General features: G+C 47.9%; 3 protein-coding genes across 3 annotated transcripts; all 3 read right to left on the reverse strand.

Annotated features, from left to right (window-relative positions):
* Positions 1 to 4550: 4550 nt before the first annotated feature.
* On the reverse strand, positions 4551 to 5411 carry JDV02_009507 (uncharacterized protein; the record flags this gene model as incomplete). Its single annotated transcript, XM_047991174.1, has 2 exons — positions 4551 to 5226; positions 5288 to 5411. Coding segments are annotated over 2 exons (800 nt in total), but the record flags the coding sequence as incomplete, so codon positions are not given.
* Positions 5412 to 19450: 14039 nt separating this feature from the next.
* On the reverse strand, positions 19451 to 22560 carry JDV02_009508 (Oxoglutarate dehydrogenase (succinyl-transferring); the record flags this gene model as incomplete). Its single annotated transcript, XM_047991175.1, has 3 exons — positions 19451 to 19965; positions 20019 to 22317; positions 22375 to 22560. 3 exons carry the CDS (start codon positions 22558 to 22560, stop codon positions 19451 to 19453), a joined length of 3000 nt encoding a protein of 999 aa, XP_047847185.1.
* A 792-nt stretch (positions 22561 to 23352) lies between these two features.
* Positions 23353 to 24765, reverse strand: JDV02_009509 (Dihydrolipoyllysine-residue succinyltransferase; the record flags this gene model as incomplete). The annotated part of the gene is made up of 4 exons (XM_047991176.1): positions 23353 to 23469; positions 23548 to 23730; positions 23786 to 24172; positions 24262 to 24765. The coding sequence occupies 4 exons, from the start codon at positions 24763 to 24765 to the stop codon at positions 23353 to 23355; spliced, it is 1191 nt and encodes a 396-aa protein (XP_047847186.1).
* Between the last annotated feature and the right edge of the window lie 1295 nt (positions 24766 to 26060).

Consider the following 26060-nt stretch of genomic DNA (forward strand, 5'->3'; position numbering starts at 1 on the left):
TGGTCACCAGTCGAGCCTCGTCGGCACACAGCGAAAGGAGCAATTCCCCGCCCGTGAGGCAGAGCATCGAGATGTCTGAACAACAGATCGAGTATGTTGGTAAACGTTGGCTTGACACGTCGGGTCGAGCTAGGGTTCCGAGTATGCCGCGCTCGAGGGGGTTTCCGAGAGGCCCTTTTAATAAGGGGATATCGTCCGTCGAGAGACTTTAAGCGCGCCGAGAAACGCACTTACTAAGCGGCGAGTGCGATAATCGCAGGCGGTATGCTAGCTTCGCGGTATATAGCTAGGATCGGGGTCATTTTCTAGACGGGAAGGGCAGCTTAGATAGCATAGCTTAGGACTTTATCTAGATGTAATATGAGGTACTTTACTTACGTAGATACGAGGCGATTCGGGTTTATAACGCTTAGCGCTACCTATCTAGGGTATTATGCTTTTACGCCGTAGAATAAGGTCGGTTCGACGCATACCTTAACCGCCTTACGGACGGCGCGAGGAAGGGGCCTATACTTAATATTAGCGATACCTTTAAGGAGATTAGCTACTCGCCTAGCCTTAGTAGACTATTTATTAACGTAGAATTTAAAGGAAAGCTTCCGGTCGAGCTAAAGCCTAAGCTAATGTATAGCGTCTCTAAGAACGATTTCGGTATCGCCTTAGAATATAAAGGGCCGGGAGGGGCTTTTCTTCCTAGAGAAATATATTACCTCGATTTTATTTAGGTCGAAAGTAACGCTATTAGCGGCACCCTAAGCGAGAAGTTCTTCTATATCCCGGGACGTAAGGGTAGTCGTTTCTTTAAGCGTATGCCTAGTATATAGTATTACCGTATTATTTACGTAGCTAAAACGACTATTAGAGTTCTTAAAACGGTAAATAAGGGCGATATATAAGGCGAAAAGAATTAGCAATATAGGTAAACCTTATATAAGGCCGTATCGAAGGGGCGATATTAGCGTTATAACGTCTTAGAAATAGACCGTAGCTAAGTAGTCTTATATAAACGAGCCGGCCTAACTAACGAAGTACGGTAGCTACCTTTATTATTAGAGTTAAAGGATAAGTCGATTATATATAATAGTATCGAAGGCTCTTTATATATCTATTATAATTAGCGTAGCGACTTAGCTATAGGCTAGAGCTATTTCGATATCGTATATAAGGGCGGCTATTAAGTTAACTATAGACCTCTTTAAAAGCGCGCTAATCTATTATAGGTATAGGATACTATATCGTATTAAGGCTTAAGCTAAGCGGTAAGTAATAAGCCTTTTTAGTCCTTTATTAAGATATAAGAATAGTAATATTAGCCTCTAGGTATATATCTTAGAAAGATTATACTTACCTAGCTTTTCGATTATAACTACTTCGGCCTCCTTAAACCTTAAAGGGTAATAGCTAAGGGATAGGCACCCTTAATATAAGCGTTAAATATAGTAACGTAGAGTAGGCTATGCTATTTAGAGTAGATATACCGTAATATTATCCGATCTTAGCGACGTATTGCCTATACGTAATAAAGTATCTTAGACCTCTTTAATAGGGACCTTAGGCGAGAAGGGGATAGGTAAGGTATCTTCTAATAGTATCTAGGGGTTAGAGACGGCGCTATAGGATTTAGCTTTATAATATACCGGGATAAGCAATCGCTAGTTTAAGGATCGAGCCGTTTAGTCTATCCGAAGTCTTCGACGCTAAGGCAACCGGCGCCCTAGAGGGCCTCTAGGCCGCTCTCCGCCTAGCCGATATAAAAAGCGAAGTTATAGTCTATACCGATAATCTCGCTATAGCTAGCTATCTATAAGGCAACCTAGCCGACTTTTCATAAGATAAGTTTATTAACTTCTAAAAATTAGCGACCTTATATAGAAATATATAGGTATACTAAATACTAAGATATATTAATATACTAGGTAATAAAGAGGCTAATAGCCTCGTTAAAGTAGGTTATTTATAACCTAAATTACTAAAAGCTATACTATCGCTAGCTTATTTATACCGACTTACGAGATAGTAATCGAGAGATACCTTTAAGGCTTAATAGACGACTAAAGCGCTAGAGTTATATAAGACTTTAAACCTCGAGGCGACTATAAGCTACCCTCTAGAGTTAGCGCTCCCTAAAGTAACGCTTTATAGTCTCCTTACGGCGAGATCTCGCTATAGGGACTTCGCCGATTACTATAAGCGTTTTAATTATAATAATATATATCTTAATTACTTATATAGACGATATAAAGTACTAGACTACTTATTCTACTATAGAAAAGTACCGCTACGGCTCTAGATAAGGCTTGCCCCCTTACTAGCCGAAGCGATATATTATATAGTAGGCAAGGGCTTTTAAGCCTTCGTCGAGCTAACGTTAGAGAGCTCCTTTTTCTAAAGGATCTATCTACGCTATTAGGCGATTAGTACTCTCTCTCCTCCCCTTTTGTTTTTATATTTTATATTTCTTTAATTCTAATTACGGTCGAGTAAAGGGTGTCGTACCGCCCTTTTACCTAGCCGAGGCCCTCCGTTCTAGCTGCGAATGTAGCCGGTAGGGAAAAGCCTTCCTAGGCTCATTAGAAAGATAAGTATTAACCGCGACGTAATATCGTATGCGACTCTATATCCCGCGGACGGGTGCGAGGCTCCGACGAAAAGAGCGCCTTAAGCCGATAAGATGCTAGATAGGGTTTATTTTGAAATAAGGACGCGTTAGTAGAAACTACGGGGCGGCCGAAATAAGCGCTATTAGTGCTAGTGCCTAAGGCAGCTATAACTTAGTAACTACTAACCTAGACTAACCGGCAGGAAATTGGCGAAGCATAGCGGTTTAGAGCTAATGTCAATTATAGATAGACTCTCATTAGCCTAGAACGTCCTTTGCCCCGATAGGGGCTTTAGCTTTATAGCTTCCCGGACGTTAAATAATATCACATTACATTATATTACATCGTGCCTGTCGCTTTAGGTGAGTAAGGCTCATTCGGAGGAAGGGTAGCGTCTGAGTCTCCTGGTGATTCCATGGCCGTGTTTCATGGAAAATTCGGTGTTCGAGGACAAACAGGGCCTGGAGGATAAAGCGGAAAATTTTTCTTGGTCGCCTTGGTCGACAGGTATTCAACTTGAATACCAACATTGCTATCTCGCTTCAGGGCAAGCCCATTTTTATTGATGTCCGCGACTGATTGGCCGCAGAATGGGGCTATAGGGGTCTGCGATTGATTCAGCCCAGGAAGTGTGCTCACTTGGCAGGCGCACGACACGACCGGCATTTGAGCTGGCAAATATATTGGACAACGTGTGGCGGAGGGGATCCGCGCGGGGTTGGCCGGTGTTGGTGAGAGAGTCAGTCGGACACGTGCTGTCAGGGTTGGCGACTTGAAGGTCGGTTCTTAGTTGCTGGGCAAGCGTGCCGGCCGCAGTGCTGGGCAGACCGTATTGCAGGGCAGACCGTAGCGTTGGGCAGACCGTAGTGTTCGGTACAGGCAGTGGCCACTGAGCTAAGCCATCGTCACGGCCTTGACGCGTCTAAATAACGCGCTGAGCGCTTACGCTCGGCTACATTGTCGGCATTGTCTGAACGCCGTCCCGCAGACATGACGGTGCAGGCGGCAGCGACCAGGTGTCGCATTTCCAGCTGAATGGCGTCGCCGTGGCAACGGGGCTAACCGACTGTCCAAGTGGTCTAGCCAGTGCTGGTCGCTGGCTTGTTTTGGGCACCCAGGTGCCCATGTATCAGTCGCTGTAGCGAGGCTGACTTGCGGCCCCCTTCCCAACGCACAATCTGCCTCGCAGATCAAGGGCCACATCTTGACTGACGTAGGCTTCGTTTTGGGGAATGTGCATCGTTCGAATACTGCAGTTTCTATCTTGCATCTTAAAGACGCATGAATGACCGCGACGGCGACTTGGTATACATTATAGTTCAATGTGTACTGTATGGCTTTTTTAAACCAGAGATGCAAGGCGATAGCCTAGCCATCCAAATCCATGCGCAGCCTGCTCGGCGACAAACCAGGCCCTTCTCGCCATTATATTGCGTTTATGACTTGTAGCTGTATAATTGCCTGTGCAACCGCTGCTGCAAAGTTTAGGACAAAACTCCAAGCTGTTGGTGCAAGGGTATATACGAAGGGGCTCATCAATGTACAGAGGACACTGAAGCACGCCCCGGCCCAGAGTAACGTCCACGGAAGGCGAGATAGGTGCGGATGATACCGCGTCGGCCATACGAAGGTCACGATAGAAAGGCATTGAAGCGACGAGCCTGTGATGGTTTGGTAAAAGTCGGAGTCAGTTGTACTTCCCACTTGCTGCTGCGAATGGGTCCAGGCGAGGACGGCGAATATGCAAGTAATTAGCAAAGTTGTGGGAACGATAAAATTCAAGCCGGGGCGCATGCTCGTTCCGTCGCGATGTGGATAATTTTCTGTAGGGGCCGTGACGTTGGAACCAAAGGCTTGCTGCGATGGCCCATCCTTTGCCTCCCTAGAATGAAACAGCATCGAGTCAGTGTCGGTACAGAGTCATGGGAGCCCCGGTTCAAAAGCACTGACCACCATATCAGAGATTGAGTTTCCAATGGGAGCTGTACAGAGCCGGAATCGTCGGCCCGCAGCATCTGGACAGCAGTCAAGTATGGCAAGTCGAGCGATCTCACATTAGCTTTCAGTATCGCCAACTCTTCGCTTGTCAGGTGCTTTGTTTCGGCAGTACGTTGGATTGACTGGGCGAATGCTCTGACGACTTGAACCATCGTGAGCAGCGCATGCCGCGACTCTGCCAGGTCCCCGCTGAGCTCCGACAAGAAGTCCGTAAGTGACTCAAATTCGTCAGGAACCTCCATGTTGTCGGGGCGGTCCTCCGCGACTGAATTCTGCAGAGCGAGAGTCTGGTAATCAGTAAGATGTACACGAAGTATTTTGCCAAGCTCTTGTTGTAGCGGATGGCCGCTAATTATGCTGAAGGTCTTCTCAGGAGACAATGACCCAACATATTGGCGAATTTTAGCCTCGATGCTTAGTTCGTACAGGTCATGAGAGTTGTCGTAAGCGAGGTTGATTTCTCCGTCCGTAAGCTTCCATTCGAAAGGATCAAGACCAAAAATGCGCCGGAATGCTAGTTTCCCTTCAACAGATGCTTTCCAGCCCATGAGGTGCATCCAGACGACCTGGCAAACAGTCCGACGCACGCTGTCGAGTCGCTCTTCATCGAGATGTTGAACATCGGACGCTGTGCATAGGGTCTTGGTCAACAATGGCGCAACTTTCGGCAGCTCGCTATTGCTGCTTACCTATATAGTTCAACGCGTCCACTCGTCCCCCGCGGCGCTTGCGAATGCCCGGTGGAGAGATTTGGATCCCGGGTGGACCCATGCGAGTAGACGTGCTTTGCTCCGTAGGTTCTTCTTCTGGCATTCTGTTCAGAGTTTTGATAATGACTTGGGACGACTGTGTGTTTGCCAAAGTGTTTGGGCACCGCTTCATTTTTGCGACGAACCGCCCGATGGAAAGCCGGTACCCGGTATCTTTTTAACTCGGCCCCCAGTTTGCCACCCCCGGATGCAATTAAGCGCTATAAGAACGCTGTGCTCCACCACGGAGTCTGCCTTTCAGATATCCTGCGCCCCTAATGCACAAATTTCGGCTGGACGAGCAACATGGCTGGTCCACCAGGAACAGAGGTGTGCTACAAAATGTTGTCGGGCCTGCCCCCAGCTGCGCATTTGCTGTGCACCATCGCTGGCCGGGACGCACTGCGCTTGTTGCCTGCTCCTGAATATGCTTTGTACCTATTAACACAACACTCGCAGGTCGTCTCTCAACACTCGTGAAGGGGTCCGGAATTGTGCTTCGGTGGTCCAAGTCACGGTGTCTTGCTAGCAACGGGGTTTGAGGCAACACTCATCACAGTGCGGCAGTGCATGGCTGCCTGGCTGACCACCGTTGCTGACGCACAATGCCGGCCCGTTCTGCAGTGTGCTTGCCAGCAGCTCAGGGATCGCGCGGTGCAACCCTCCGGATCCGCAGGCGCAATTGGAGCAAGTATCGGTGATTGGCGGGCGTCGCGCTTCACATTAACAGCCCGTGGGCGCTTACAAGCCACGGTCGGCAATCACCAACGCGGCGAAGGCGCCATGACAACTCTGCAGCAGGAAAAGTGGGTTGAGGATGATTGGTGGGCACGGCCAGGTCGTGGAGACGCTGGGCTTGTGCTGTTACAAATGTCGCGCCATCTGCAGGCCAAATGATGGTCGAAGCCGAGGATGGCTGGCTGCCCGCCGCCGGTTAGGTGATGCTGCTGAGCTGTCGCGCCACAGTGACGGCAAATGAAACTACGCTTCCTCGACTAGTGCACGAGTCCCCGTGGCGAGATGCTCAACAGGCAGCATTGGAGCCCTGGGCGTGACGCGGAGGGGCTGTTAGGCGACAGCGCCACGCACGGGCGGCCGCACTGGTGTGTCCGAAAAAGGCGCCCGGCGCTAAGGAGGGCAGCCCGCGAGGCTGACTTGTGTGCGTCCTCTTCGTTGGCAACAGCCAGCTCCCCCTCGCATCAACAGCCATCTCCTCAGTGGCGTGCGCTTCAATTTTTTGTCAGTGAATCTCCGGGATACCGCAATCCCAGTGAAACGTTAACCCTGATGTCGTACCGCTACCTATCGTCCAGGTTTTGACTTTCAGCGTCCGAGCACGTACGCTATGGGAGTGCCAGAAGTTGCTGAACCGAAGAGCCGCAATGAGTACACCGTCGGCTGGGTCTGTGCGCTACCGAAGGAACAGACGGCCGCGATAGCTATACTAGACTAACGATACCTAGATCTGCCAAATCCACTAAAAGACGACAATGTATATACTCTGGGAGCTATTGGCCCGCATAATATCGTCATAGCCTGTCTACCGTAGGGCAAGTATGGGATAAACTCCGTAGCGACCGTCGCGACCCGTATGGCTAGTACGTTTCCGTCTATTAGGCTAGGCTTTATAGTTGGCATCGGTAGTAGAATTCTACTAAATATCCGGCTTAGTAATATGGTCGTTAGTTCGCCCGATAACGGCTTCCCGGGAGTTATTTAATGGGATTTCGGTAAAGCAGAAAATAATAGTAAGCTTATTCAAACCGGAGCGTTAAATAATCCGCCAACGGCACTACTAACGGCTATATCGAAGCTACGGACGAAGCATGATTTGAAGGGGGCGCGAATACCGGAGTACCTATGCGACTTAGCAATTAATTACCTACGATTAGCTTTACAATATGCCAGGCCTATTAGCATCGGAAATCCTATATCGCATAATTTATATTATAGCTAGTTCAGATAGTACGGCATACTCTCTACGCTTTAGAATGCATTTCTAGCTTTTATTTAGTACTCTTTTGGTCTATAGGTTCTAAGCTCTCGGGATAGGAGGTCTAATAACGAGTCTACCTTATAAGCTATAGTCGAAGGTTTATAGACGTAGCGCGACGATATACCTATTTACTATAGACTAATCGCTTCTAGTAACCGAGTTATTAAAGATACTATACTCCGCGATAATATTAATAATTAGTTTAGCGGGCATATATTATGCGTAGAGATGGAGGCCGCCGGACTTATAGATAATTTCCCTTGCCTCATTATTCGAGGAATTTACGATTATGCCAACTCGGCGAAGAATAAGGAATGGTAAGAGTATATAATGGCCGTAGCTACCGCGTATGCTAAGGAGATTATTTCCATTATACTACTAGACGAAGTTCAGTAGATGGATGCTATCCAGAAGACCGTTTAGAGACGTATATAATATGCGTTCAATTAGCATTTTCTTAATAGCGTATAGACTGGTTTATAACTGAACGCTCTAGTTGGCTACTAGCTTGATTAAATAGGAGCTATTAATTTAGTAATTTATAATATCGTCTAAGGCCTGGAGGCGAATACTTACTACCTCGAGCTTAAGTAGTGGCTTTTTCCGCTAGATCTATCGACGAACTATAATCATGCTAAGAAGTAGCGCCATAGATCTTCGGGTCAGTGGCTCCTATAGCGTATAGAGTATTCCTTATGGAAAGATTGTAAACGCTCCTTTTTGTGGATTTACGGAATTCCTAGGTGCGGTAAGACTATTCTCGCGTCTATAGTTATCCGAGATCTAAAAGATAATGCGAGTATTAAAAATATGCTTTACTTCTTCTTTAACTTTACCGATACGCGTAAGTAATTATTTAAGCATGCCCTCCGCTCTCTTATGATTTAGCTCTACTATAAGAATAAGGATACCTAAAAGTACGTAGACTTGCTTTTCGCCTCTAGTAAATCCGGAAAGTAATAGCCAACCGTTAATTCTTTATGCAAGACCTTCGCCGCCATAACTAAGCAGGCTAGTAAAGTAAACATCATTCTCGATGCGCTAGACGAGTGCCAGATATAGAATGGATATCGAGCTAGCGAGCTCTTTCCGTAGATAGGGTCTTTTATAGTCTCTCTGTAAAAGAATGTTCGCCTCTTTATTACAAGCCGCCCTAAATAGCATATAAAGTCTGCTATAGAGAAATGGGTCGATCGCTAAGGTATTATCCTAATTTAAAGCTGCCTAGTTAAGAGTAATATATCTATATATATCTACACGAAAGTACGCAATAGCGAAGGTCTAGTAAGATAGTATTTACGACTAGATATCTAAGACTAAATCGAAGTTACTCTTAACGAAAAGGCAGACGGCATATACGTACCCTTTACCGTAGCTTAGGAACATAGGCTGAACCTACAGGTTTCGTTAGGTTACCTGCTAATTAGATGCCCTTAAAAACTATCTAGACCCCCTTACCTTACGAGCTGCCCTTAGGTCTCTGCCGAGGATACTAGATAATATATACGCTCGGATCTTGAGTAACTTACTATAAGAGCATAGGCATCGTATAGTACTTATTTTATAGTTCTTAGCCTATTCCGAGAGGCCATTAACTATCGAAGAGGCTATAGATGCGATCGTATTAAATACTAATTCGAAGCCTCGATTTAAGCGCTAAAATAGAATGCCACTTCCAGAAGAGGTTTTAAGGTACTGTTCTAGCCTGGTAGCTGTAAAGAGAAACGAAGGGGACAATAGACATAGCAAGACGGACAGCAAAGCTATAAGTATAACCGACGAAGAGCCTAGTAGAGTGGCCATAACACGGCTGTAGCTTGCACATTTTTCCGTGAAGGAATATCTGATGTCAGACCGATTAGGAACGAGCGTCGCTAACCATTTCAGAGAGCCTAATGCCAGAGCTGCTATCGCAGAAGTCTGCCTTGCGTACCTGCTGGATATGGATAAGCGTCTTCCGATACCGGAACTCGAACAATTATACTGGTTGGCCTAATACTCTGTACGGTACTGGCCTAACTATGCCGCGGTCGCGGAGAGTGGCTCCAAAAAGGTCCGCGCACTCCTGGCGGATTTTTTTTCTTGTGATACTACTCGGACAATATCTTACCGACTATACGACCATGATCGATCGCTGTTACACGGCTCCGACCGTTACAAAATTGCAGGAGCTCTATATTACGCCTCGCTTAGGGGCTTATACTGTTTAGTTCAGGCTCTGATCGAAAATAGCGCTAATCCTAACGCTCGTAGTAGATACTATAGTACCGCTCTCTAGGCTACTTTATACGAAGGATACTTAGGGGTAGTTAAGTTACTACTCGATAAGGGTGCTAATATTAACGCTAAGGACGGAAGGTATAGTAGCGCTCTCTATACTACTTTATATTAGGGATATAAAGAGGTAGTCTAAACGCTACTTAATAGAGGCGCTAATACTAATACTTAATATAGGATCTTTCGCTACGCTCTTAAAGTAGCTTTTTTAAGAAAATACCTAAAGATTATTTAAATACTCTTAGATATAGGTATTAATACTAATACTATAGGCAGATTCACTAGTAACCTTCTCTAAGCTACTATAATTAAAGGGCAAGAGAATATAATCTAAATACTACTTAATAGAGGTACTAATATTAACGCTAGGCCTAAGTTCTATAGAAACGCCCTCTAGGCTACTATATATAGAGGACTCTATTAAGTAGTCTAGACTTTAATCGATAACGGTATTAATATTAACGCTAAAGGTAAAATAGATAATAACGCTCTTTAAGCTACTTTATTAAAGGGGCATTAATAAGTAATTAAGATATTACTTAATTTAAGTATAGATATTAATACTTATTTAGGCCTAAACTATAGTATCGCTCTTTAGGCTACTTTATATAGAGGATACCTATAAATAGTCTAGATTCTAATCGATAAGAGCGCTAATATTAACGTATAAGGCCTTAAGTATAGTAATACTCTTTAGGTTACTTTATATAAAAGATACCTATAAGTAGTCTAGATTCTAGTCGATAAAGGCGCTAATATTAACGCTAAAGGTAGCGAATATAATAACGCTCTTTAGGCTACTTTATCTAAAAGATACCTATAAGTAGTTTAAATTCTAGTCAATAAGGGCGCTAACGTTAATATATAAGACCTTAAGCGTAATAACGCTCTTTAGGTTACTTTATATAAAAGATACCTATAAGTAGTCTAGATTTTAGTCGATAAAGGCGCTAATATTAACGCTAAAGGTAGTAAGTATAGTAATACTCTTTAGGCTACTTCGTTTAAAGGATACCTATAAGTAGTCTAGATTTTAATTAATAAGGGCGCCGATATTAATATATAAGACCTTAAGTATAGTAATACTCTTTAAGTTACTTTATATAGAGGATACCTATAAGTAGTCTAGATTTTAGTCGATAATAATATTAATATTAACGCTAAAGGTAATAAATATAATAATACTCTCTAGGCTATTTCGTCTAAAAGATACCTATAAGTAGTCTAGATTCTAGTTAATAAAGGCGCTGACGTTAATATATAAGACCTTAAGTATAGTAATATTCTTTAAGTTACTTTATATAGAGGATACTTATAAGTAATCTAGATTTTAGTCGATAATAGTATTAACGTTAATACCGAAGGTAGCGAGTATAATAACGCTCTCTAGGCTACTTTATATAGAGGATATTAGAAGGTAGTCTAGTTACTACTCGATAAGGGTACTAATATTAATATATAGGGCGGCCCGAATAGCAATGCTCTCTCCGCTACCTTACGAGCAGGACGCGAAAAGATAGTTACGATACTGCTCGATAATGGCGCAGACGTAGACACGCTTAGCGGAGAAGATAGGAACGCCGTCTAATGGTTCCATAGCGAACGTGCAAAAATGAGCCAGAAGTTAGCCGAAATCAGAGCAATAAGATTGGCATGGGTAAATGGTAAAGGGACGTACATACCTAAGCCTTGAAAACCTTGCAGTCGACTGCTTTAGTTTGCGTCGGGTCTAAGTACAAGGAAACTGCGGCCACCGCACAAATACATTCAGAGGTTCGCGTATGGAGCGTGCACACTACTTGAAAACTTCCAAGTTAGTTGCATTCGGAGGAAGAGTTCCGAAATTACTGGTAGGCTTCTGCAGTGTGGTGCAAAGCGGACTTATCCCCCAATTCCAAACAACAATTGCTATCAAGTTCTGGGACAAAGGCGCGGATGCGCACCAGCAAAAGTTTGGGGGGCATAGCGATGACGCCATAACCATGACTTTATTGTCTCGGCCTTAATTAAAGCGGTGGATGAAGTAGTTGGGCTTGACACTACTACTAAGTCCGCCAAACAGTCGAGATTCTGTCCGGAAACAGGTTCGTTCTACGGACGATGCCACGCCTTGCCAAGAGACGGTACAAAGGACTTGTGTTGTATAATTGAGCTTAGCTGAAGAAATGTTCATCCTCGATGCCCCTAGCCCGACACTGGCAGTATTCGTCTAGTACAGAAGATTATGATAACCGTTAGGCATGTCCTGTCTAGGCGGAGCTGGAGCCGAGGCCCTCTTTATTTCCACTGCAATCTGAGGTTCCCTCCCATCATGGCAGAAGGTCACCGTAATTGGCCATGAAAATGTGTCGTGGTTATTCCGGGACCCTCAATACCATGACATCAATGGAACTTCAACACTGTCGAATAATGCACCTGCAAGCTGCCGCGAGACCTGCCTGGAAACGTGGCGTTGAACTGCTGATGTATCTCAGCCCATGAGAGCATTCCCTCCCTCTTCAGTTTGATCAGCAGATCGTCTTCCTCGGGTGCGAATTTGGCCCTCGTTGTGGCGGGATTCCGCCTTGTTTGACTACCCTGCCCTCTTGTCGAAGCGCGATTACGTTTCCGACTCGTTTCACCTCGTTGACCATGGGCCGCAGGAAAGGGCCATTCGAACTGGAGCTGGAAGGTTGCCACGCCATCCACAATAACGCGCTTCAATATGGCATTATGCAATGGCCATTCTTCGAAACGTGCGCCGATCGCGCCGATGTCTTCTCCGTCAGGTGTGCCATGCGACGTATAGTGTGTCTATCAACCAAGTAAAGCAAAAAATGACCCCTTTGCTTTACTTAGTTAATAGCAACCTATTACTTTACTTAGTTTACTTAATAGTAAGGCCTTACTTTACTCGGTTAGTTAGTATTGCTTAACTTCTACTATGGCATTCTAAATTTAGTATCTTATATATTAATAAATATTACTTACCTAACTATATTAATATGCCCGATCGAAGTAAATACTTTTAGCATTTAATAGCCGCGACTATATTTAACTAAGGCGATTGCGCTTATCCATAATAACCTTTTTCGTCCTAGAAAAGATACGTTTATATTTAGCGCTTATCGCTAGGTAACTAAATAAGTCGAAGGCCATTCTAAATAAGACTAGGTAGTCTAATATATAGTATACCTACTATTCTAGAGGGTCCTCGACTTCTAGATCGGCTTTTATAGTCCTAGCTATAAACTTATTAAGCTCGGACGTAAGTTTTGCCCGTTTCTTTTTATGCATACCTAATATAGTAACCGCAACGAGCCTCTAATAACGCTTACGAGCTTACTAAAGTAAGTTAAGGGATCTTACGTTATCGGCCGCGTTATTACCGTTTTCCTCCTCCTATATCTATTATAAGCTCTCTATAGTATCTACGTTTATAGCCGCCTCCTCGTACTTTATATATATCTCCTATATAACTCTCTTCGCCTCGCTAACCTATTGCTTATTATAGCTCTACTTAAGTTCGAAGTATATAAACTTATTTACTAGATATAGCGCTATTATGCACTAGTATATAAGTATAGTATCTATAAGACCGAAATATTCTTTAAGCTTAATACGTATAGCGTTAATAGTATAGGAATAATATATAGACACTACGTTAGGGTAGTTATTAGTAAACTTTCCCGCCTCCTATAGCTTCTTAAAGAGGATATTAAGCGACTCGATTATCTTATAAAGGGAACTATAAGATCCTTCTAGGCTAGCCTTATTTGCCTAACCTTCTATACGCTTTATTAGCTCCTTAAAAGGCTTTAAAATAGTAAGGAGGTAGTTTAGGTCGATCTAATCCTAGGGAGTAAGGATATCTTATAAGATATCGTATCTTTCGCCGGTATAGTTATAATTAAGGAAAAGGAGATTAATAGCGTAGCGGAGTTTTAGAGCTCTTTCAATCATTATATAGGCAGAGTTCTAATAGATCCCGCCGTCGACTAAGACTCTAGTATAGAGTTACTCGATACTGCCCTTATCGTACGCCTATAAAATATACCGCTTTAGTTACTCTCGTCGTTAGTCTATTCGGTTAATCTATATATAGAAGTTATAAAGCTTACCGATAAAGCTTTACTTCCTCTATATCTTAAATCGCTTATTATCGGATGCCTTAAGTAGCTATCTCTCTAGCTCATTAACGCCCTTCCTAAAGAGGAGCGCTTTAACGATTAGATTTAGTATATACCTAACGTACCGAAGACGACTCTTATAATCGATAGTAGAGTATCGCTTCGCTAGCTTACGAATATATATATTATTATTGCTTACGTTATCTATTATAAAGAAGCTAATAGCGGCGGCTATACTATAATATTCGATAACTATTAATAGGACTTTCGTAATATTCTCGCCGGAGTATAGGCCCTTTAGCGGCAAGAGGTCTAAAAGAGCTATTCGGAGACTATATTTTTTATCTAAGAAGTAGGCAATAATAGCTAGGTAGTTAGTCCCCTCTTCGGATATCTACGTATCGGCCAAGAGATAAATCTTACTATTAGCGTAATAAAGCTATTCCTTTAATTAAGTACGCCTCTTAATATCGCTAAATTACTTCTCTCTAATCTAGCTACTAAGCGCTAATAGGCTCTTAGGTATAATCTTATCGCTATCCTTTAAATATATCGCGAAAATATCGTACGTATAGCAATAGGTTACTTAGCGAAAGCTAAGATTAAGATCGACTACCTAGTCTATAAAGTCGGTTCTAAATTAGAGGTCGTTAAATACTACGCGTCGGCCCTTAAGGTATAATACCGGCTTTATAACCCCCTAAGCTATATTAAAAGGGTTAGACCTTACTACTTTATAGCTAAATTCTTCTAGTTTATAATAGTGCTTTAGGTAGTAAATAACGCTAGTCGTACTCTCGCTAGTAAATAGCGTAGTCTCGTAATGGTCGCTATAATAGCAATACTTATAGAGCTAGTACTTATTGTCCCCGTCTATAGTAAGTTATGCACCGTGCCTATAGATTGCCGACGGCTAGGCCTTCGAGTTAATAGTACGCTTATAGGGCTAACGATATCGAATAGACGGCATAGGCTTCCTATTATAGCGAATTTTCTCCTACTCTATAGGGAAAGCGCACTAAGATGCCTTTAGTAAGTCTCGATCGTAGGAAACGGGCCCGGTAGCAGGCACATCGGTAGGCAGATCGGTCGGGGTCGAATACGGTTTAGGAAGCTTAACTAAGTAGAGCCTATTAGCTTAGAGGAGGTCCTAGAGGGTATAGCTTATCTAAGCCTGCCATTAGGCCGAAGGAATAAAGGTGAAGGCATGGTTGATTTAGGAGACAGCTAACGCCAGACATTACAGGACCTCAACGAGATGGAGAGCGGGTGGCACAGCTAAAGTTCGTCTGCCGATGCTCGACTAAAAAAGGGGTCACGGTAAATTAGTCGAGCAACTTAAAGTTAGCCCGAGTAAGACAAATATGCTTACCTCTAGTTAGTCGGAGGACGGCTTGCTCGTAGTTACTCGTTACGTAATCAACCAATCTCAAGCAACCAAGCAAGGTAACTTGGTTAATGGACACCCTGGCGACGTGGTCGGGCTGGGCAGCCTGCTCGGGATTATTTGACTCTCGGGTGGCGTAGTATCTGTTGCAGGAAACGCTGCGGTGCTGCCCCTGCTTCGGCGGATCGTTATTGCATCAGGCTCACATCCCCCACTCTTCTGCGATACTTGTTTGGATGGAACATCCTCGACGTCTATGCTGCCTTGCCTCGAATGGCCGGTGTGAACGCCACTTGCACTACCTATCTGTCGCACAACCAACCAGGCTCGGGCCGTATACCATACTTACTCAGCAAGGTTGTGCATGGAATTCGGATACTATAACACGCATGTTAAGGTCGAGCGTCTGCATGCGTGGTGTTTTGGACCCTCGTTGAGGTCAAAGCTCAAACACGGGATGTGCCAGGCATCGCCGACAGCCTCATTTCCAAGGATTCTGCACCACAAAGCAGGTCTCTCCTTTGTCTATAAAGAGCCGCGCTTTGACGTGCGTCTAGCTCGAGCTCTTCAAGATAATTCTCATCAATTGACTGATACCAAAGATGGACCCAGTGGCCCCAGTTGTCCGACAGGCGCCAATTGGACTTGTGGCCGCGGCCAGGACGAGACTGCCGCTGCTGTGCGATGATGCTTCGTCCACTAATTGGCTCGGCCAAACATGTCAATTGCATGGATCTACATGTCCAGAATTGGACGAAACGCTGCCAGTGGAGGCTCCACTTCATTGGCAGGAATTGGACGAGGCGCCACACCTGAGGATGCCGCCAATCTCGAGATGCCGCCATCAGGAAGCCTTCAATCCATCCGGGATGCCTTCCATCTGCGGGGTGCCTACACATCAGGAAATGGACAGGCCCCACATCACTGAGGATGCCGCCGCCAACCTGCGGAATGCCATCAGCAGGAAGCTCCAAATCCATTGCAGCCGACGACACGATGCAGCGAGGGACTCCACGCAACAAGGTCGAGAGGCGGACATCTGGCTGCGGCTATATGCTGGTGCAAAGATTCGGGCTTGCGCGTCAAAAAGTAGACAACAGGGCTGCGCTTGGGGCGCTCGTAATGATGTTGACAATGTACTGTACACAAACGTCTTTGGGAGGGTGACTGCGCTTGAGGTTGCAGTGAACAGAATGGCACTTCTGGCCGTCGCCGAGGGAGGAAAGGGGTTGGGGGGGGGGGGGGGGCAAGAAAAACCTTTGTGGCCAGCTCCTGGCCTGCATCCGCCGCACGCTGGGCACCAACAATCGGGTGAAGCGACGGCACAAAGGGCTCTTGTTCTCGACCGCATGTGGACAAGCTGGTCATACGGCCTTGATCACAAAGCGATTGCGCCCCTGGCTAAACTCTGTGCAAGGTACAACATTGGACAGCATGGCGTGGCGAGCGGCATCTCTGGCGTTTTGGTCGTCAAATGGACAAACGGGTACGGGGAGTCCCTCGTTGGAGCCGCAACAGCAAGGGCCACTATCCACAAAGCTTTGCTCAGCGGGAGTGCGCTGGCTGTTGCGCTACTGGGCCTAGGTCACAGGTTGCCTTTTGCTGGTAGTAGCCAAGGCGGCGACGTACGGGGCTGGAGCAGCTGCACGGGTAGGCGGTGGAGTAGGCGGTGTCGAATGGAGTAGGCGGTGTCGAATGGAGTAGGCGGTGTCGAATGGAGTAGGCGGTGTCGAATGGGAGAAATACGTGGGGGTAGGCGGTGTATCCATGGGGGCGACAATATCCACACAAGGAAGGCGGTGTACACACAAGGAAGGCGGTGTACACACGAGGAAGGCGGCGTCCTTCGTGAGCCCAATTCCGTTACTCTCCTACTGCACTGTTTACATGCCGAATGGGCAAGAAACAATAACTCATTCTACGTGTCAATCTTGCGGATCCCATTGTGTGATGCAAGCGTTGCATTACTCACCATTCAGTTAATTCCGATGTTCGTCGTTCGCCGCTTAACAACGCGGTCATCGAAGCAGGCGACGACGGGCCCGGGCGCTACACAGGCTGTGGCGTGTTGGCACTGTGTTGTCGAGATGAGGGGATGTCAGCTGTGGCGCTCTGGTAAATTGGGCAGGCGGTGACCAGCGAAGAAGTTAATGCCTGAAAACTTGGGGTGGAGCTGTGAGCAAATGCCGCAGGATGTGGCGGAAGTCACCTACTAGAAGCGGCGGCATTTGCCCGAGGACGCAGATTATTTTAGTAATAATAATAATAAAGTTATAAAAGGAAAGAAAGAAGCTTACTAAGCCTAAAAGGAAAGAGGTCCTTTTATAATTATACTATATTAATAGTTATATAAGGCTTAAAGAGTAACTTAAGGTAAATAGTTATTATAATATTATTGACTTAATTAGCTATAAGTATATATAGGCTAGTAAGTAAGGCCTACGCTAAAGGGGGTAAAGATACTTAATTAAAAGAAGTAGGGCTCTTATAAACGGACCTACCTACTATATAATAGGCGGTAATAAAAGCTAGCCGTATATACTTACTTATAGGCCGCTAGGTATAAAGGTAAAGAAGCCCTTAATTAAAGGGCTCGAATAAAGGGTTATCGCGAGCCCCCTTATAGTAGCTAGGGCTAGCCTAGGGGGAGGGGGGGAGGGGGAGCGGGGGGGTAATATAAGGGGCTTAGCTTAATAAGAGCCTAAAGCGCGGCCTTAAGTATAATAACGCTATATATAGCTAGGACCCTATACTAACCTAGGCCTATAGCTAGTTATATAAGGCTATATATAGTAGGCGCCGTATATATAGGGGCTACTTAATATATAACCTTAATTTCCTTCCTTTATAGTATATTAAATATTAATAACTTAACTAGCTCTTATTATATAGCGCTAGCCCTATTATATTAAATCTTTTTTAATAAAATAACTATTACCTATAAATAAAGTAGAAAGTAAAAGTAAGTTTTTTACTATTATATAAGTTAGAACTTTTATTTTAAATGCGTTTTTCTATATAATCTAACCTTATTTAAGGAGAGAGACTTTTACTATATAATATATAGCCTTAAGGTAAGCTAATAAGATATTTATAGATATTTTAGGCTGCTTTTTTATAGTAAAAATAGTCCTCGCTTTTATTATTACTTAAAGACCCTAAATCTATATAAAACGGTATTATAGGCTATAGAATATATAATTACCTTAAAGAGAACCTTTTAATAATTATAGAACTAGGCTCTATCTTTATATAAGATAATACTCTTATATATAGAAGCGGTTTAGTCTAAAATTAACTATATAATTAAGCTTAAGAAAATAGGGCTTTCTTAAAGGAATAGCCGCTATATTTGCTTAACTTAAACCCGATCGAAAATATATAAAAGTTACTTAAAGAACGGATCTATAGTAAGTATCCGGAACTCTTAGATATATTAAGTAATAATTAATTAAAATAGCGGCTTTATAAAGCTATAGTCGAGATCTAAGAAGATTTTAAAGAAGAGCTCTTTTAAAAGCTAGTTAATAATATAACTAAGCGACTAGCTATAGTTATTAATATATACGGCTAGTATATTAAATATTAATTATACCGTTCGAAAGTGTAAGACTTAATAAATCTATTTATCTACTTTAATAATTAATTAGGCTCGATTTAGCTGGGAAAACGCGATTTAGAGTTCTATTATACGTTATAGTTATTGTCGCGGATACCTATAGTATTTCGAAATTAATTTATACCTACTATACCTAGTAGTACTTACTATTCGCACAGATAGGAAAGTACCCATGGCCTTTATTTTACTTTTGGTTGGTCGCGTACTGTATAGGCCCCGAATAAAGGCGCGCAACCTACCTATTGCAGCCCACTGGGTACGGGGTTCGCAAATACCACGTAGCAGCACCACACAGCAGCATCACAGGCAACATTACGGCCACGCCTCTTAACGCGCCTCCCATGGCCACATAGCGAGCCCGCGGCAAGGGGTAGTAGACTATAGACGACGGCGGCCGAGGGCTTATATTAATAAAGTAACTATAAGATTATATGACTAGTTATAAATAAAGCAAAAATAAGAGTCGAGGAATAATTAGCTATACCTATATACGGCTTGCATCCCGGCTAATTTCCTCGACGGGTTTGACCGTCCCTTTAAAGCCACTCCGAGCGCAAAATGGGAACGAGAAATTGCAGAGCAGGGCCAGACAGGATTTGCGAACGAACCAGCATATTGTATGGGGTGGATGGCTCATCTATAGGATAGACCCAAGCTACGAGACTGAAAAGCACAAGGCTGCGCATCGCTCATGTCCCTCAAGCTTCTCCCAGCTCTACACAGTGAACGCTTCACCCAACAAAGCATCCTCCTCTACGTCGTGAAGACTCTTGGTGCCCGCCGCAGTGCTGGCACTTGGCGCGCGTCCCGCGTACAATACCCCGTTCGCGCCGTACTGCTCCGTCTCGCGCAGCACATTGTCAAGGCGATCTCGCATAAAGTGCCATGCGCCACCGTTATGGTGCTCCTCCTGAGCCCAGACAAATGCCTTTGCGTTGGGGTACTGCCGCACATTGTCCATGACTTCGACCCACGGGAAGGGATGAAGCTGCTCCAGCCGAGTAATGGCAACGTTCCGGAGGCCCAGGGACTCGCGACGCTTGCATAGGGCGAAATACACCTGCCCCGTGCAGAAGATGACCCGCGAGATGGATTCCGGCGCGTCGATGGACTTGCCGTGCTCCGGGTCGCTAATGACTGGGGCGAAAGCCGACGACCCCATGAGCTGGGAAACGGTAGATCGGTTTTGCGGGTGTCGCAGCAAGGATTTGGAGAAGAATATGATGAGTGCTGTCTACCATTAGCTTCTCGGCGTTCAAAGGATCCCTAGGTATGCAACTTACGTCTCTTATGTACCCTGAGTGCTTGCCGACGCAGTACGTGAAAATAATTCGCAGGCGTAGTCATGTACACAATGTCCATGTTAGCGTTTTGGTGCGGAGCGGCGAGGTCGGCGGGCCAATGTCTCCCCTCGTCGTTGCCGAGCATCAAGAACCTCTCTATGCGTGCCGACGAGTGTTCCGAACCCTGGCCATCATGTCCATGCGGCAGAGAGAGCACTAGCCCAGACTGATACTGCCACTTGCTCTCCCCAGACGTGAGGAAATTGTCGATGATGACCTGCGCGTTGTTGGCAAAGTCCCCAAACTGTGCTTCCCACATGACGAGCGACCGCGTATCCGCTAGGGTGATGCCGTACTCGAACCCCAGGGCTCCGAGTTCACCTAGTGGAGAGTTGGCGATGTCGAAGCGAGCCTGCGTGTCGCTCATGTGAGCCAGCGGTGTCCACGTCTTGCCCGTCACTTGATCATGCCATACTGCGTGCCGCTGGGAAAAGGTTCCGCGCTGGACGTCCTGGCCGGCCACACGCACGGATCGCCCCTCGAGGACCAGGCTTCCAAACGCCAATGCCTCGGCCGTAGACCAATCGACGATGCCCTGTTCAAAGAGCTTTTGCCTTCCTGAAAGGGCTCGCCGGAGGCCGGAATGGGTCTCGAAGCCGTCTGGCACGGTGGTGATCTTCTCCGTGATGGTGTTTAGGAAGTTCTGCTCTACGGACGTGGGGGGCTCCGGCCTTGAATGAGTTGGAGCCATTGCTGGCTGCGCAACGGGTGCCTTTTCCTGCTTGGCGATCGTTTCTTTGCTCGCGTCAAAGGCACGTTGCAGGCGATCCCACTCCTTGTTCAGTCGCTCGTCAATTTCCTGGCGAGTGCAAGTCCCTTCGCTTGTAAGCTTGTCGACATACTTCTCAAGCGGCGCAGTTTGCTTCGCCACCTGTTGATACATGAGCGGCTGGGTGAAGCTGGGCTGGTCAAACTCGTTGTGGCCGTATTTACGGTAGCAGACCAAGTCGACGACAATGTCGGACCTGAACTCGGCGCGCCAGTCGGCAGCAACGCGACAGGCAAACGCAACAGCCTCGGCGTCGTCGGCGTTGACATGCAGGATCGGCGCGTTGATGAATTTGGCCAAGTCGGACGCGTACGACGTCGACCGCGCGCAGTGAGCATCCGTGGTGAACCCGACCTGGTTGTTGACAATGAGCCTCACCGTCCCGCCGACGTCGTAGTCGGCCAGCCGCGACAGGCCCAGAATCTCGTACACCATGCCTTGCCCGGCAAACGCGGCGTCTCCGTGGAGGGCGAGGCACATGATGCGGTCCTGGCCCGCGTCGCCGGCGAGCCGCTGTGTCGCAAACGCCTTTCCCGTCGCCACCGGGTCGACGGCCTCGAGATGAGAAGGGTTCGCCAGCACCGACAGCCCGACGCGGTTTCCCTGGGCAGACGTATGTTGTCCTTCGTGGCCGATGTGAACCTTGACGTCTCCAGGCGTTCCGGGCACGATGTCTGACCGCAGTCCGGAGAAGGCCTCGAACAGGAGCTCGGGGGGCTTGCCGTATACACCTGCGAGCATGGTGAGACGGCCGCGATGGCAGCTCCCCATGATGACCTCTTGGATACCGTGAGAGTCGGCCGAGCGGTCGAAGATGGCTTGTATCGCTGGGGCCAGGCCCTCGGCGCCGTCCAGTCCGTAGCGTTTGTCGTGCGGGAATTTGACCGCCAGGAAACGCTCGAATGATGAGACCGCAACGAGGCCATCGAGGATGCGGAGTTTGTCGTCCCGCGTAAACTGAATGGGCTGCGGGACTTGGAGCCTTTCTTGGAGCCATTCGCGTTTGGTCCGGTCTGGGATGTGCAGGTACTCAACCGCCAAGCTGCCGCAGAACGTCCTCTGGCACGCTGCGATGATTTCCCGTAAAGTCATGGAACTTCTGGTGCCAGTTGCGAAATGGGGCAGCAATTCCGGCCCCAGGGTGAAGGAGAGGTCGAGGTCCGCAGCTGTCAGCCCGTGATATGACAACTCAAGCTCTTCCAGGGGGTCGGGCCCGCCTGTGCTCGGACGAATCTCTCGAGCATCAAGTCGGATGCCCAGGGGGTCGGTCTTCGCAACATAATGGCCATGCGACTGGTATGCCCTCACTAATCGGTGCACCGCGCCTTGTTTTGCGGTATCCGCGTGGATACCGATGTCTATTCCCTCTGCTGGTATGGCTCGTGGGGACAGACTCGGTCCCCAATGCTGCTTCACTTCTGTTGCGCTTGCCGACGACAATAGAGCGTCTGCGGCGCTCGTCGCGCAACGCTAGATGATGTCAGCCCTCGCGCGCGCAGACACGCTTCATACGCCCGGGGAACGTACACTGCCCAGCTCCCCGACGGATTCTGTGGGTGTCGAAGCTCTTCTCACTGCATCGTAGGCGTGCCATGCTGAGCCATGAAGTCGTCTTGGCGGCGGAACAAGCTGCCTCGCTGGCTGCGTGCGCACCAGGTACCGCAGGGCATTGCGGCCACCAGCAGCAGCGCTGGGAATGCTGCTCAACAACATGGCGTGTCAGATGCTGCTGTCGCAAGGTCGTCAACTGAAGCCACAACAATGTAAAGAAAGTCGGAGCTCATTGGTGTTGAAGCGTCGTCATTACTCTGCGCCGCATGGCCGCAGCTTAATGCCATCCATGCATCTGCATCGAGAGTTGCCGCAGCTTAGGCTACTAGGTGCGAGAGGGAGCAGCTACATTTACCTCGGGCCGTTGGTCTTCTCGAGCATTCTTCAAAAAAGTATGTACGTACAAAGCATGGCGGGCTGTTCTGCGCTCGGAGCAGCCCGCGCCCCCTCTTCTGACTCGTGTGTGACTACGGGTCGCCATTCCGAAGCGCGGGATGCCCCTCCGAGCACAGGGGCAGCCACTTCCAACACGATCGATCGTCCGCCTGGTCCAATGGTTGCAGCCCGATGCTGATGCTGATGCCGCTGACGGACATGGTCATCCCGTATGGGACCTGATGTAGAGCCGCACGCACAAGCTGGAGTGCAAATGGCACAAGTGCTGCTGTATACGACTCCATGTACGCGAATACAGTATGTGTGGACCTGATGAAGGCTGGATGAGCAGCCACCATAGACATCGTCTATCACGAAACCTGGCGACGGAACAAAAACCGCGTCTGGCTGGCACATGGACGAGATGAACATACTCCGTGACACGCCACTCTACTGGTCACCCGCGCATCGCCGTCTAATACACTTCTATAGACTATTTTCGCCTTCATGCCCCTTCGGAAAAGAAAGTCCAAGTACATGTAGTGGTACAGGGTGTGGTACATCTCGTTGCTCGGGGTCTTAGAAGAGGAGCATTTTGGCAGGATCCTCAACATAACCCTTGACAAGGTTCAGAAACGATACGGCCTCGCGCCCATCAATTAACCGGTGATCGTAGGTCAACGTAATGTACATCATCTGCGACACGGTCAGCTCGTTTTATTAATACGGTCAAGTGCGTCGCAGCGCAGATGAGATCAGGCTGGGAGGGCTCACGGGGCGAATCTCGGGCTTGCCGTCCACGGCCACAACGTCCTCTTTGATGGCGTTGATGTTGAAGACGGCCGCTTGCGGGTAGTTGATCAAGGGCGTGCCGAACATGGAGCCGAAAATACCGGGATTGCTGATGGAGAAGTTGCCGCCCTCGAGATCGTCCATTGTCAACTTGCCATCTCGCGCCTGCTCCTGGGGTCAGCAAACTGTGCTCACTAGCAAGGCTGTCTTTATTTTTCACCTTCTTCGCCATCGCCCCAATGTCTCGCTCGATTTCCAGCACGTTCTTCGTCTCGCAGTCGCGCACGACGGGCGTGACGAGCCCCTTGGGCGTGGACACGGCGATGCTGATGTCGACGTAGTCGCGGTACGTGATGATCTCGCGACCGGTGTCGATGCTCGCGTTGATCTGCGGGATGCGCTGCGCGGCCAGCGTGGCCGCCTTGGCGAAGGCGCCCATGTAGCCCAGCTTGACGCCGTGAGACTCGGCGACGGCCTCCTTGTATTTGGCGCGCCAGGCCATGATGTTGCTCATGTCGACGCGCTGTACGGTGGTCAAGGAGGCGCACGTGTCTTGGGATTGCTTGAGTCGAGTCGCTATCGTCTTGCGCATGCGCGATAGTTTCTCCTGGCATGTAGTTGTCAGCATCTACTTGGCTTCTGGCCTAGCAGCCACAGCTGCCTCGGTCAGGGCGTGCGTGGGTGGGTTGGACGTACGGTACGCTCGCCACGCGTAGGGCGGTTGGCCGACTCGACGGAGGTGGACGGCGGTGCCCTGTCGTCATGCTGCTTCGTGTCGCGCTGTTCCGTTGCTGGGGACGGCTTGGCATGCTCAACAACGGGAGCTTCATCAGTCGGGCGTGCCGGTGTCGTGGACTCTGTCTGCGGTGTGGTGGCAGCGACGGGAGGCTGCTGGGTCGTCGCGGTCTCGGTCTTGTCCTTGCTCGTTGATGAAGCCTGCTGTGCGCCGGCCACGCCAGTCTCCAGCTGAACCAGATCCTGGCCGACCGTCACCGTGTCTCCCTCCTGGACGAGCACCTTGGCGACGACGCCGGCCTCGGGAGCGTTGACCGACACGTCAATCTTGTCCGTCTCGATCGTGGCCAACTCCTCATCGGGCTCGACGCGGTCGCCGACCTTTTTCAGCAGCTGCGATAGGGTGCCCTCGCTGATGGACTCGGCCATCTGAGGCACCTTGACGACGAGCTCGGCATGTCGCATCAGCGACGTCGTAAACGCTCTCGACGACGTCGTCGACGACAATAGCGTAGGCAGCTGCTGGACAAGATGATCCTGACGGCATGACGACGGCCTGCATCGGGCGACTCGAGCGGCAGACGTGAGGTTGGCGGCGACATGTAGCTGCCGCCGCGCCGCCGCGTGAGTTTGGCGTAACATTGGCAAGCTGTCGGGTGGGTGCGTGTGTGTGGTGGTGAGTAGTAACTTGGTAGGCAGTTGAGGCGTCCGCGCGAGCGTCACCTACCAACTTCGACAAGGTGGTACAGTAACTTGGTACTAGTTGGAAGCGGCTGTGGTGGAAATGGACTCTCAGCTTCAAGCAATCAGAGATGCGTCAATTGGCATTTCCAAGGATTGGGCGTGGACAAACGAATCCTGCTGGCCAATTGAGCTCGGCTACTCACCCTCCCTGCCGTTGGCTGCCTTTGTGACACGATGGTGTTTTTTTTTCGTACCTAATGGCCGCCGACGCGCAAGTACTGTACTTGGTAGTGAACGCTGTCTGTTGGGAAACGCCGCTTTCTCGGCTACTTGACTCGATCGTTGCTTGGATTTCCGGTGGGGTCTCGTGTCAGCATGGGCCAACATCATGGGTACAAAACATCACGGGTACAACAGGTTTGAAGTCCAAAACGGTCCGTGCTTCGGGACAGTGAGTGGATTGTCGTGGATGGTAAATACCAAGCAAAAATAGAAAGTGTTGGCGACTCCAGAGGGGTTTTCAGCGTACCAGCTGCGAGAGAGGTTCATGTTCTCGCAGCTCCTCCAGCTCAACTGCAAAGGAGCGTGTTCGTAATTTACAGCTCAATGGGTTGCTGGAGGATGAGAACCTGCCGTCCAGGGCAATCTGATATCCACAAAGATGGACTGGTCTCGGGGTCTTGGTAAGCATGGCAAACCAGACCGTTGGCGCGCATCATTGCTACACGTTCAGGTTTTCCCACACGAGCCTCAAGTCCCCCAGCAGCAAACGCGACGGCATGAATCCCCGCCGGAGGACCAGCACCGCACCCTTCCGATCGACCGACGCCCAGGGAGACGAACATGCTCTTCAACCATTCCGAGAAACCACTGCCGTGATTCAAGCCCTCGGAGCGCCAACCTCTCCCACAAGAAACTGCCATGCCGTTCAATGCAAAGACGCAGCCCGTACAACGCTGATGATGAGGGTAGGAGGCAAACGTCGCTGTAAGCTAGCATAAACACCCCGGCGATGACCCCATCGCTGAGGTCAAGCTGGCGGATGGCGAGTCGCTTGCTGACCAGGCTCGCTGCCC

This window comes from Purpureocillium takamizusanense, chromosome 10, assembly GCF_022605165.1.
Source record: "Purpureocillium takamizusanense chromosome 10, complete sequence".
Taxonomy (NCBI): domain Eukaryota; kingdom Fungi; phylum Ascomycota; class Sordariomycetes; order Hypocreales; family Ophiocordycipitaceae; genus Purpureocillium; species Purpureocillium takamizusanense.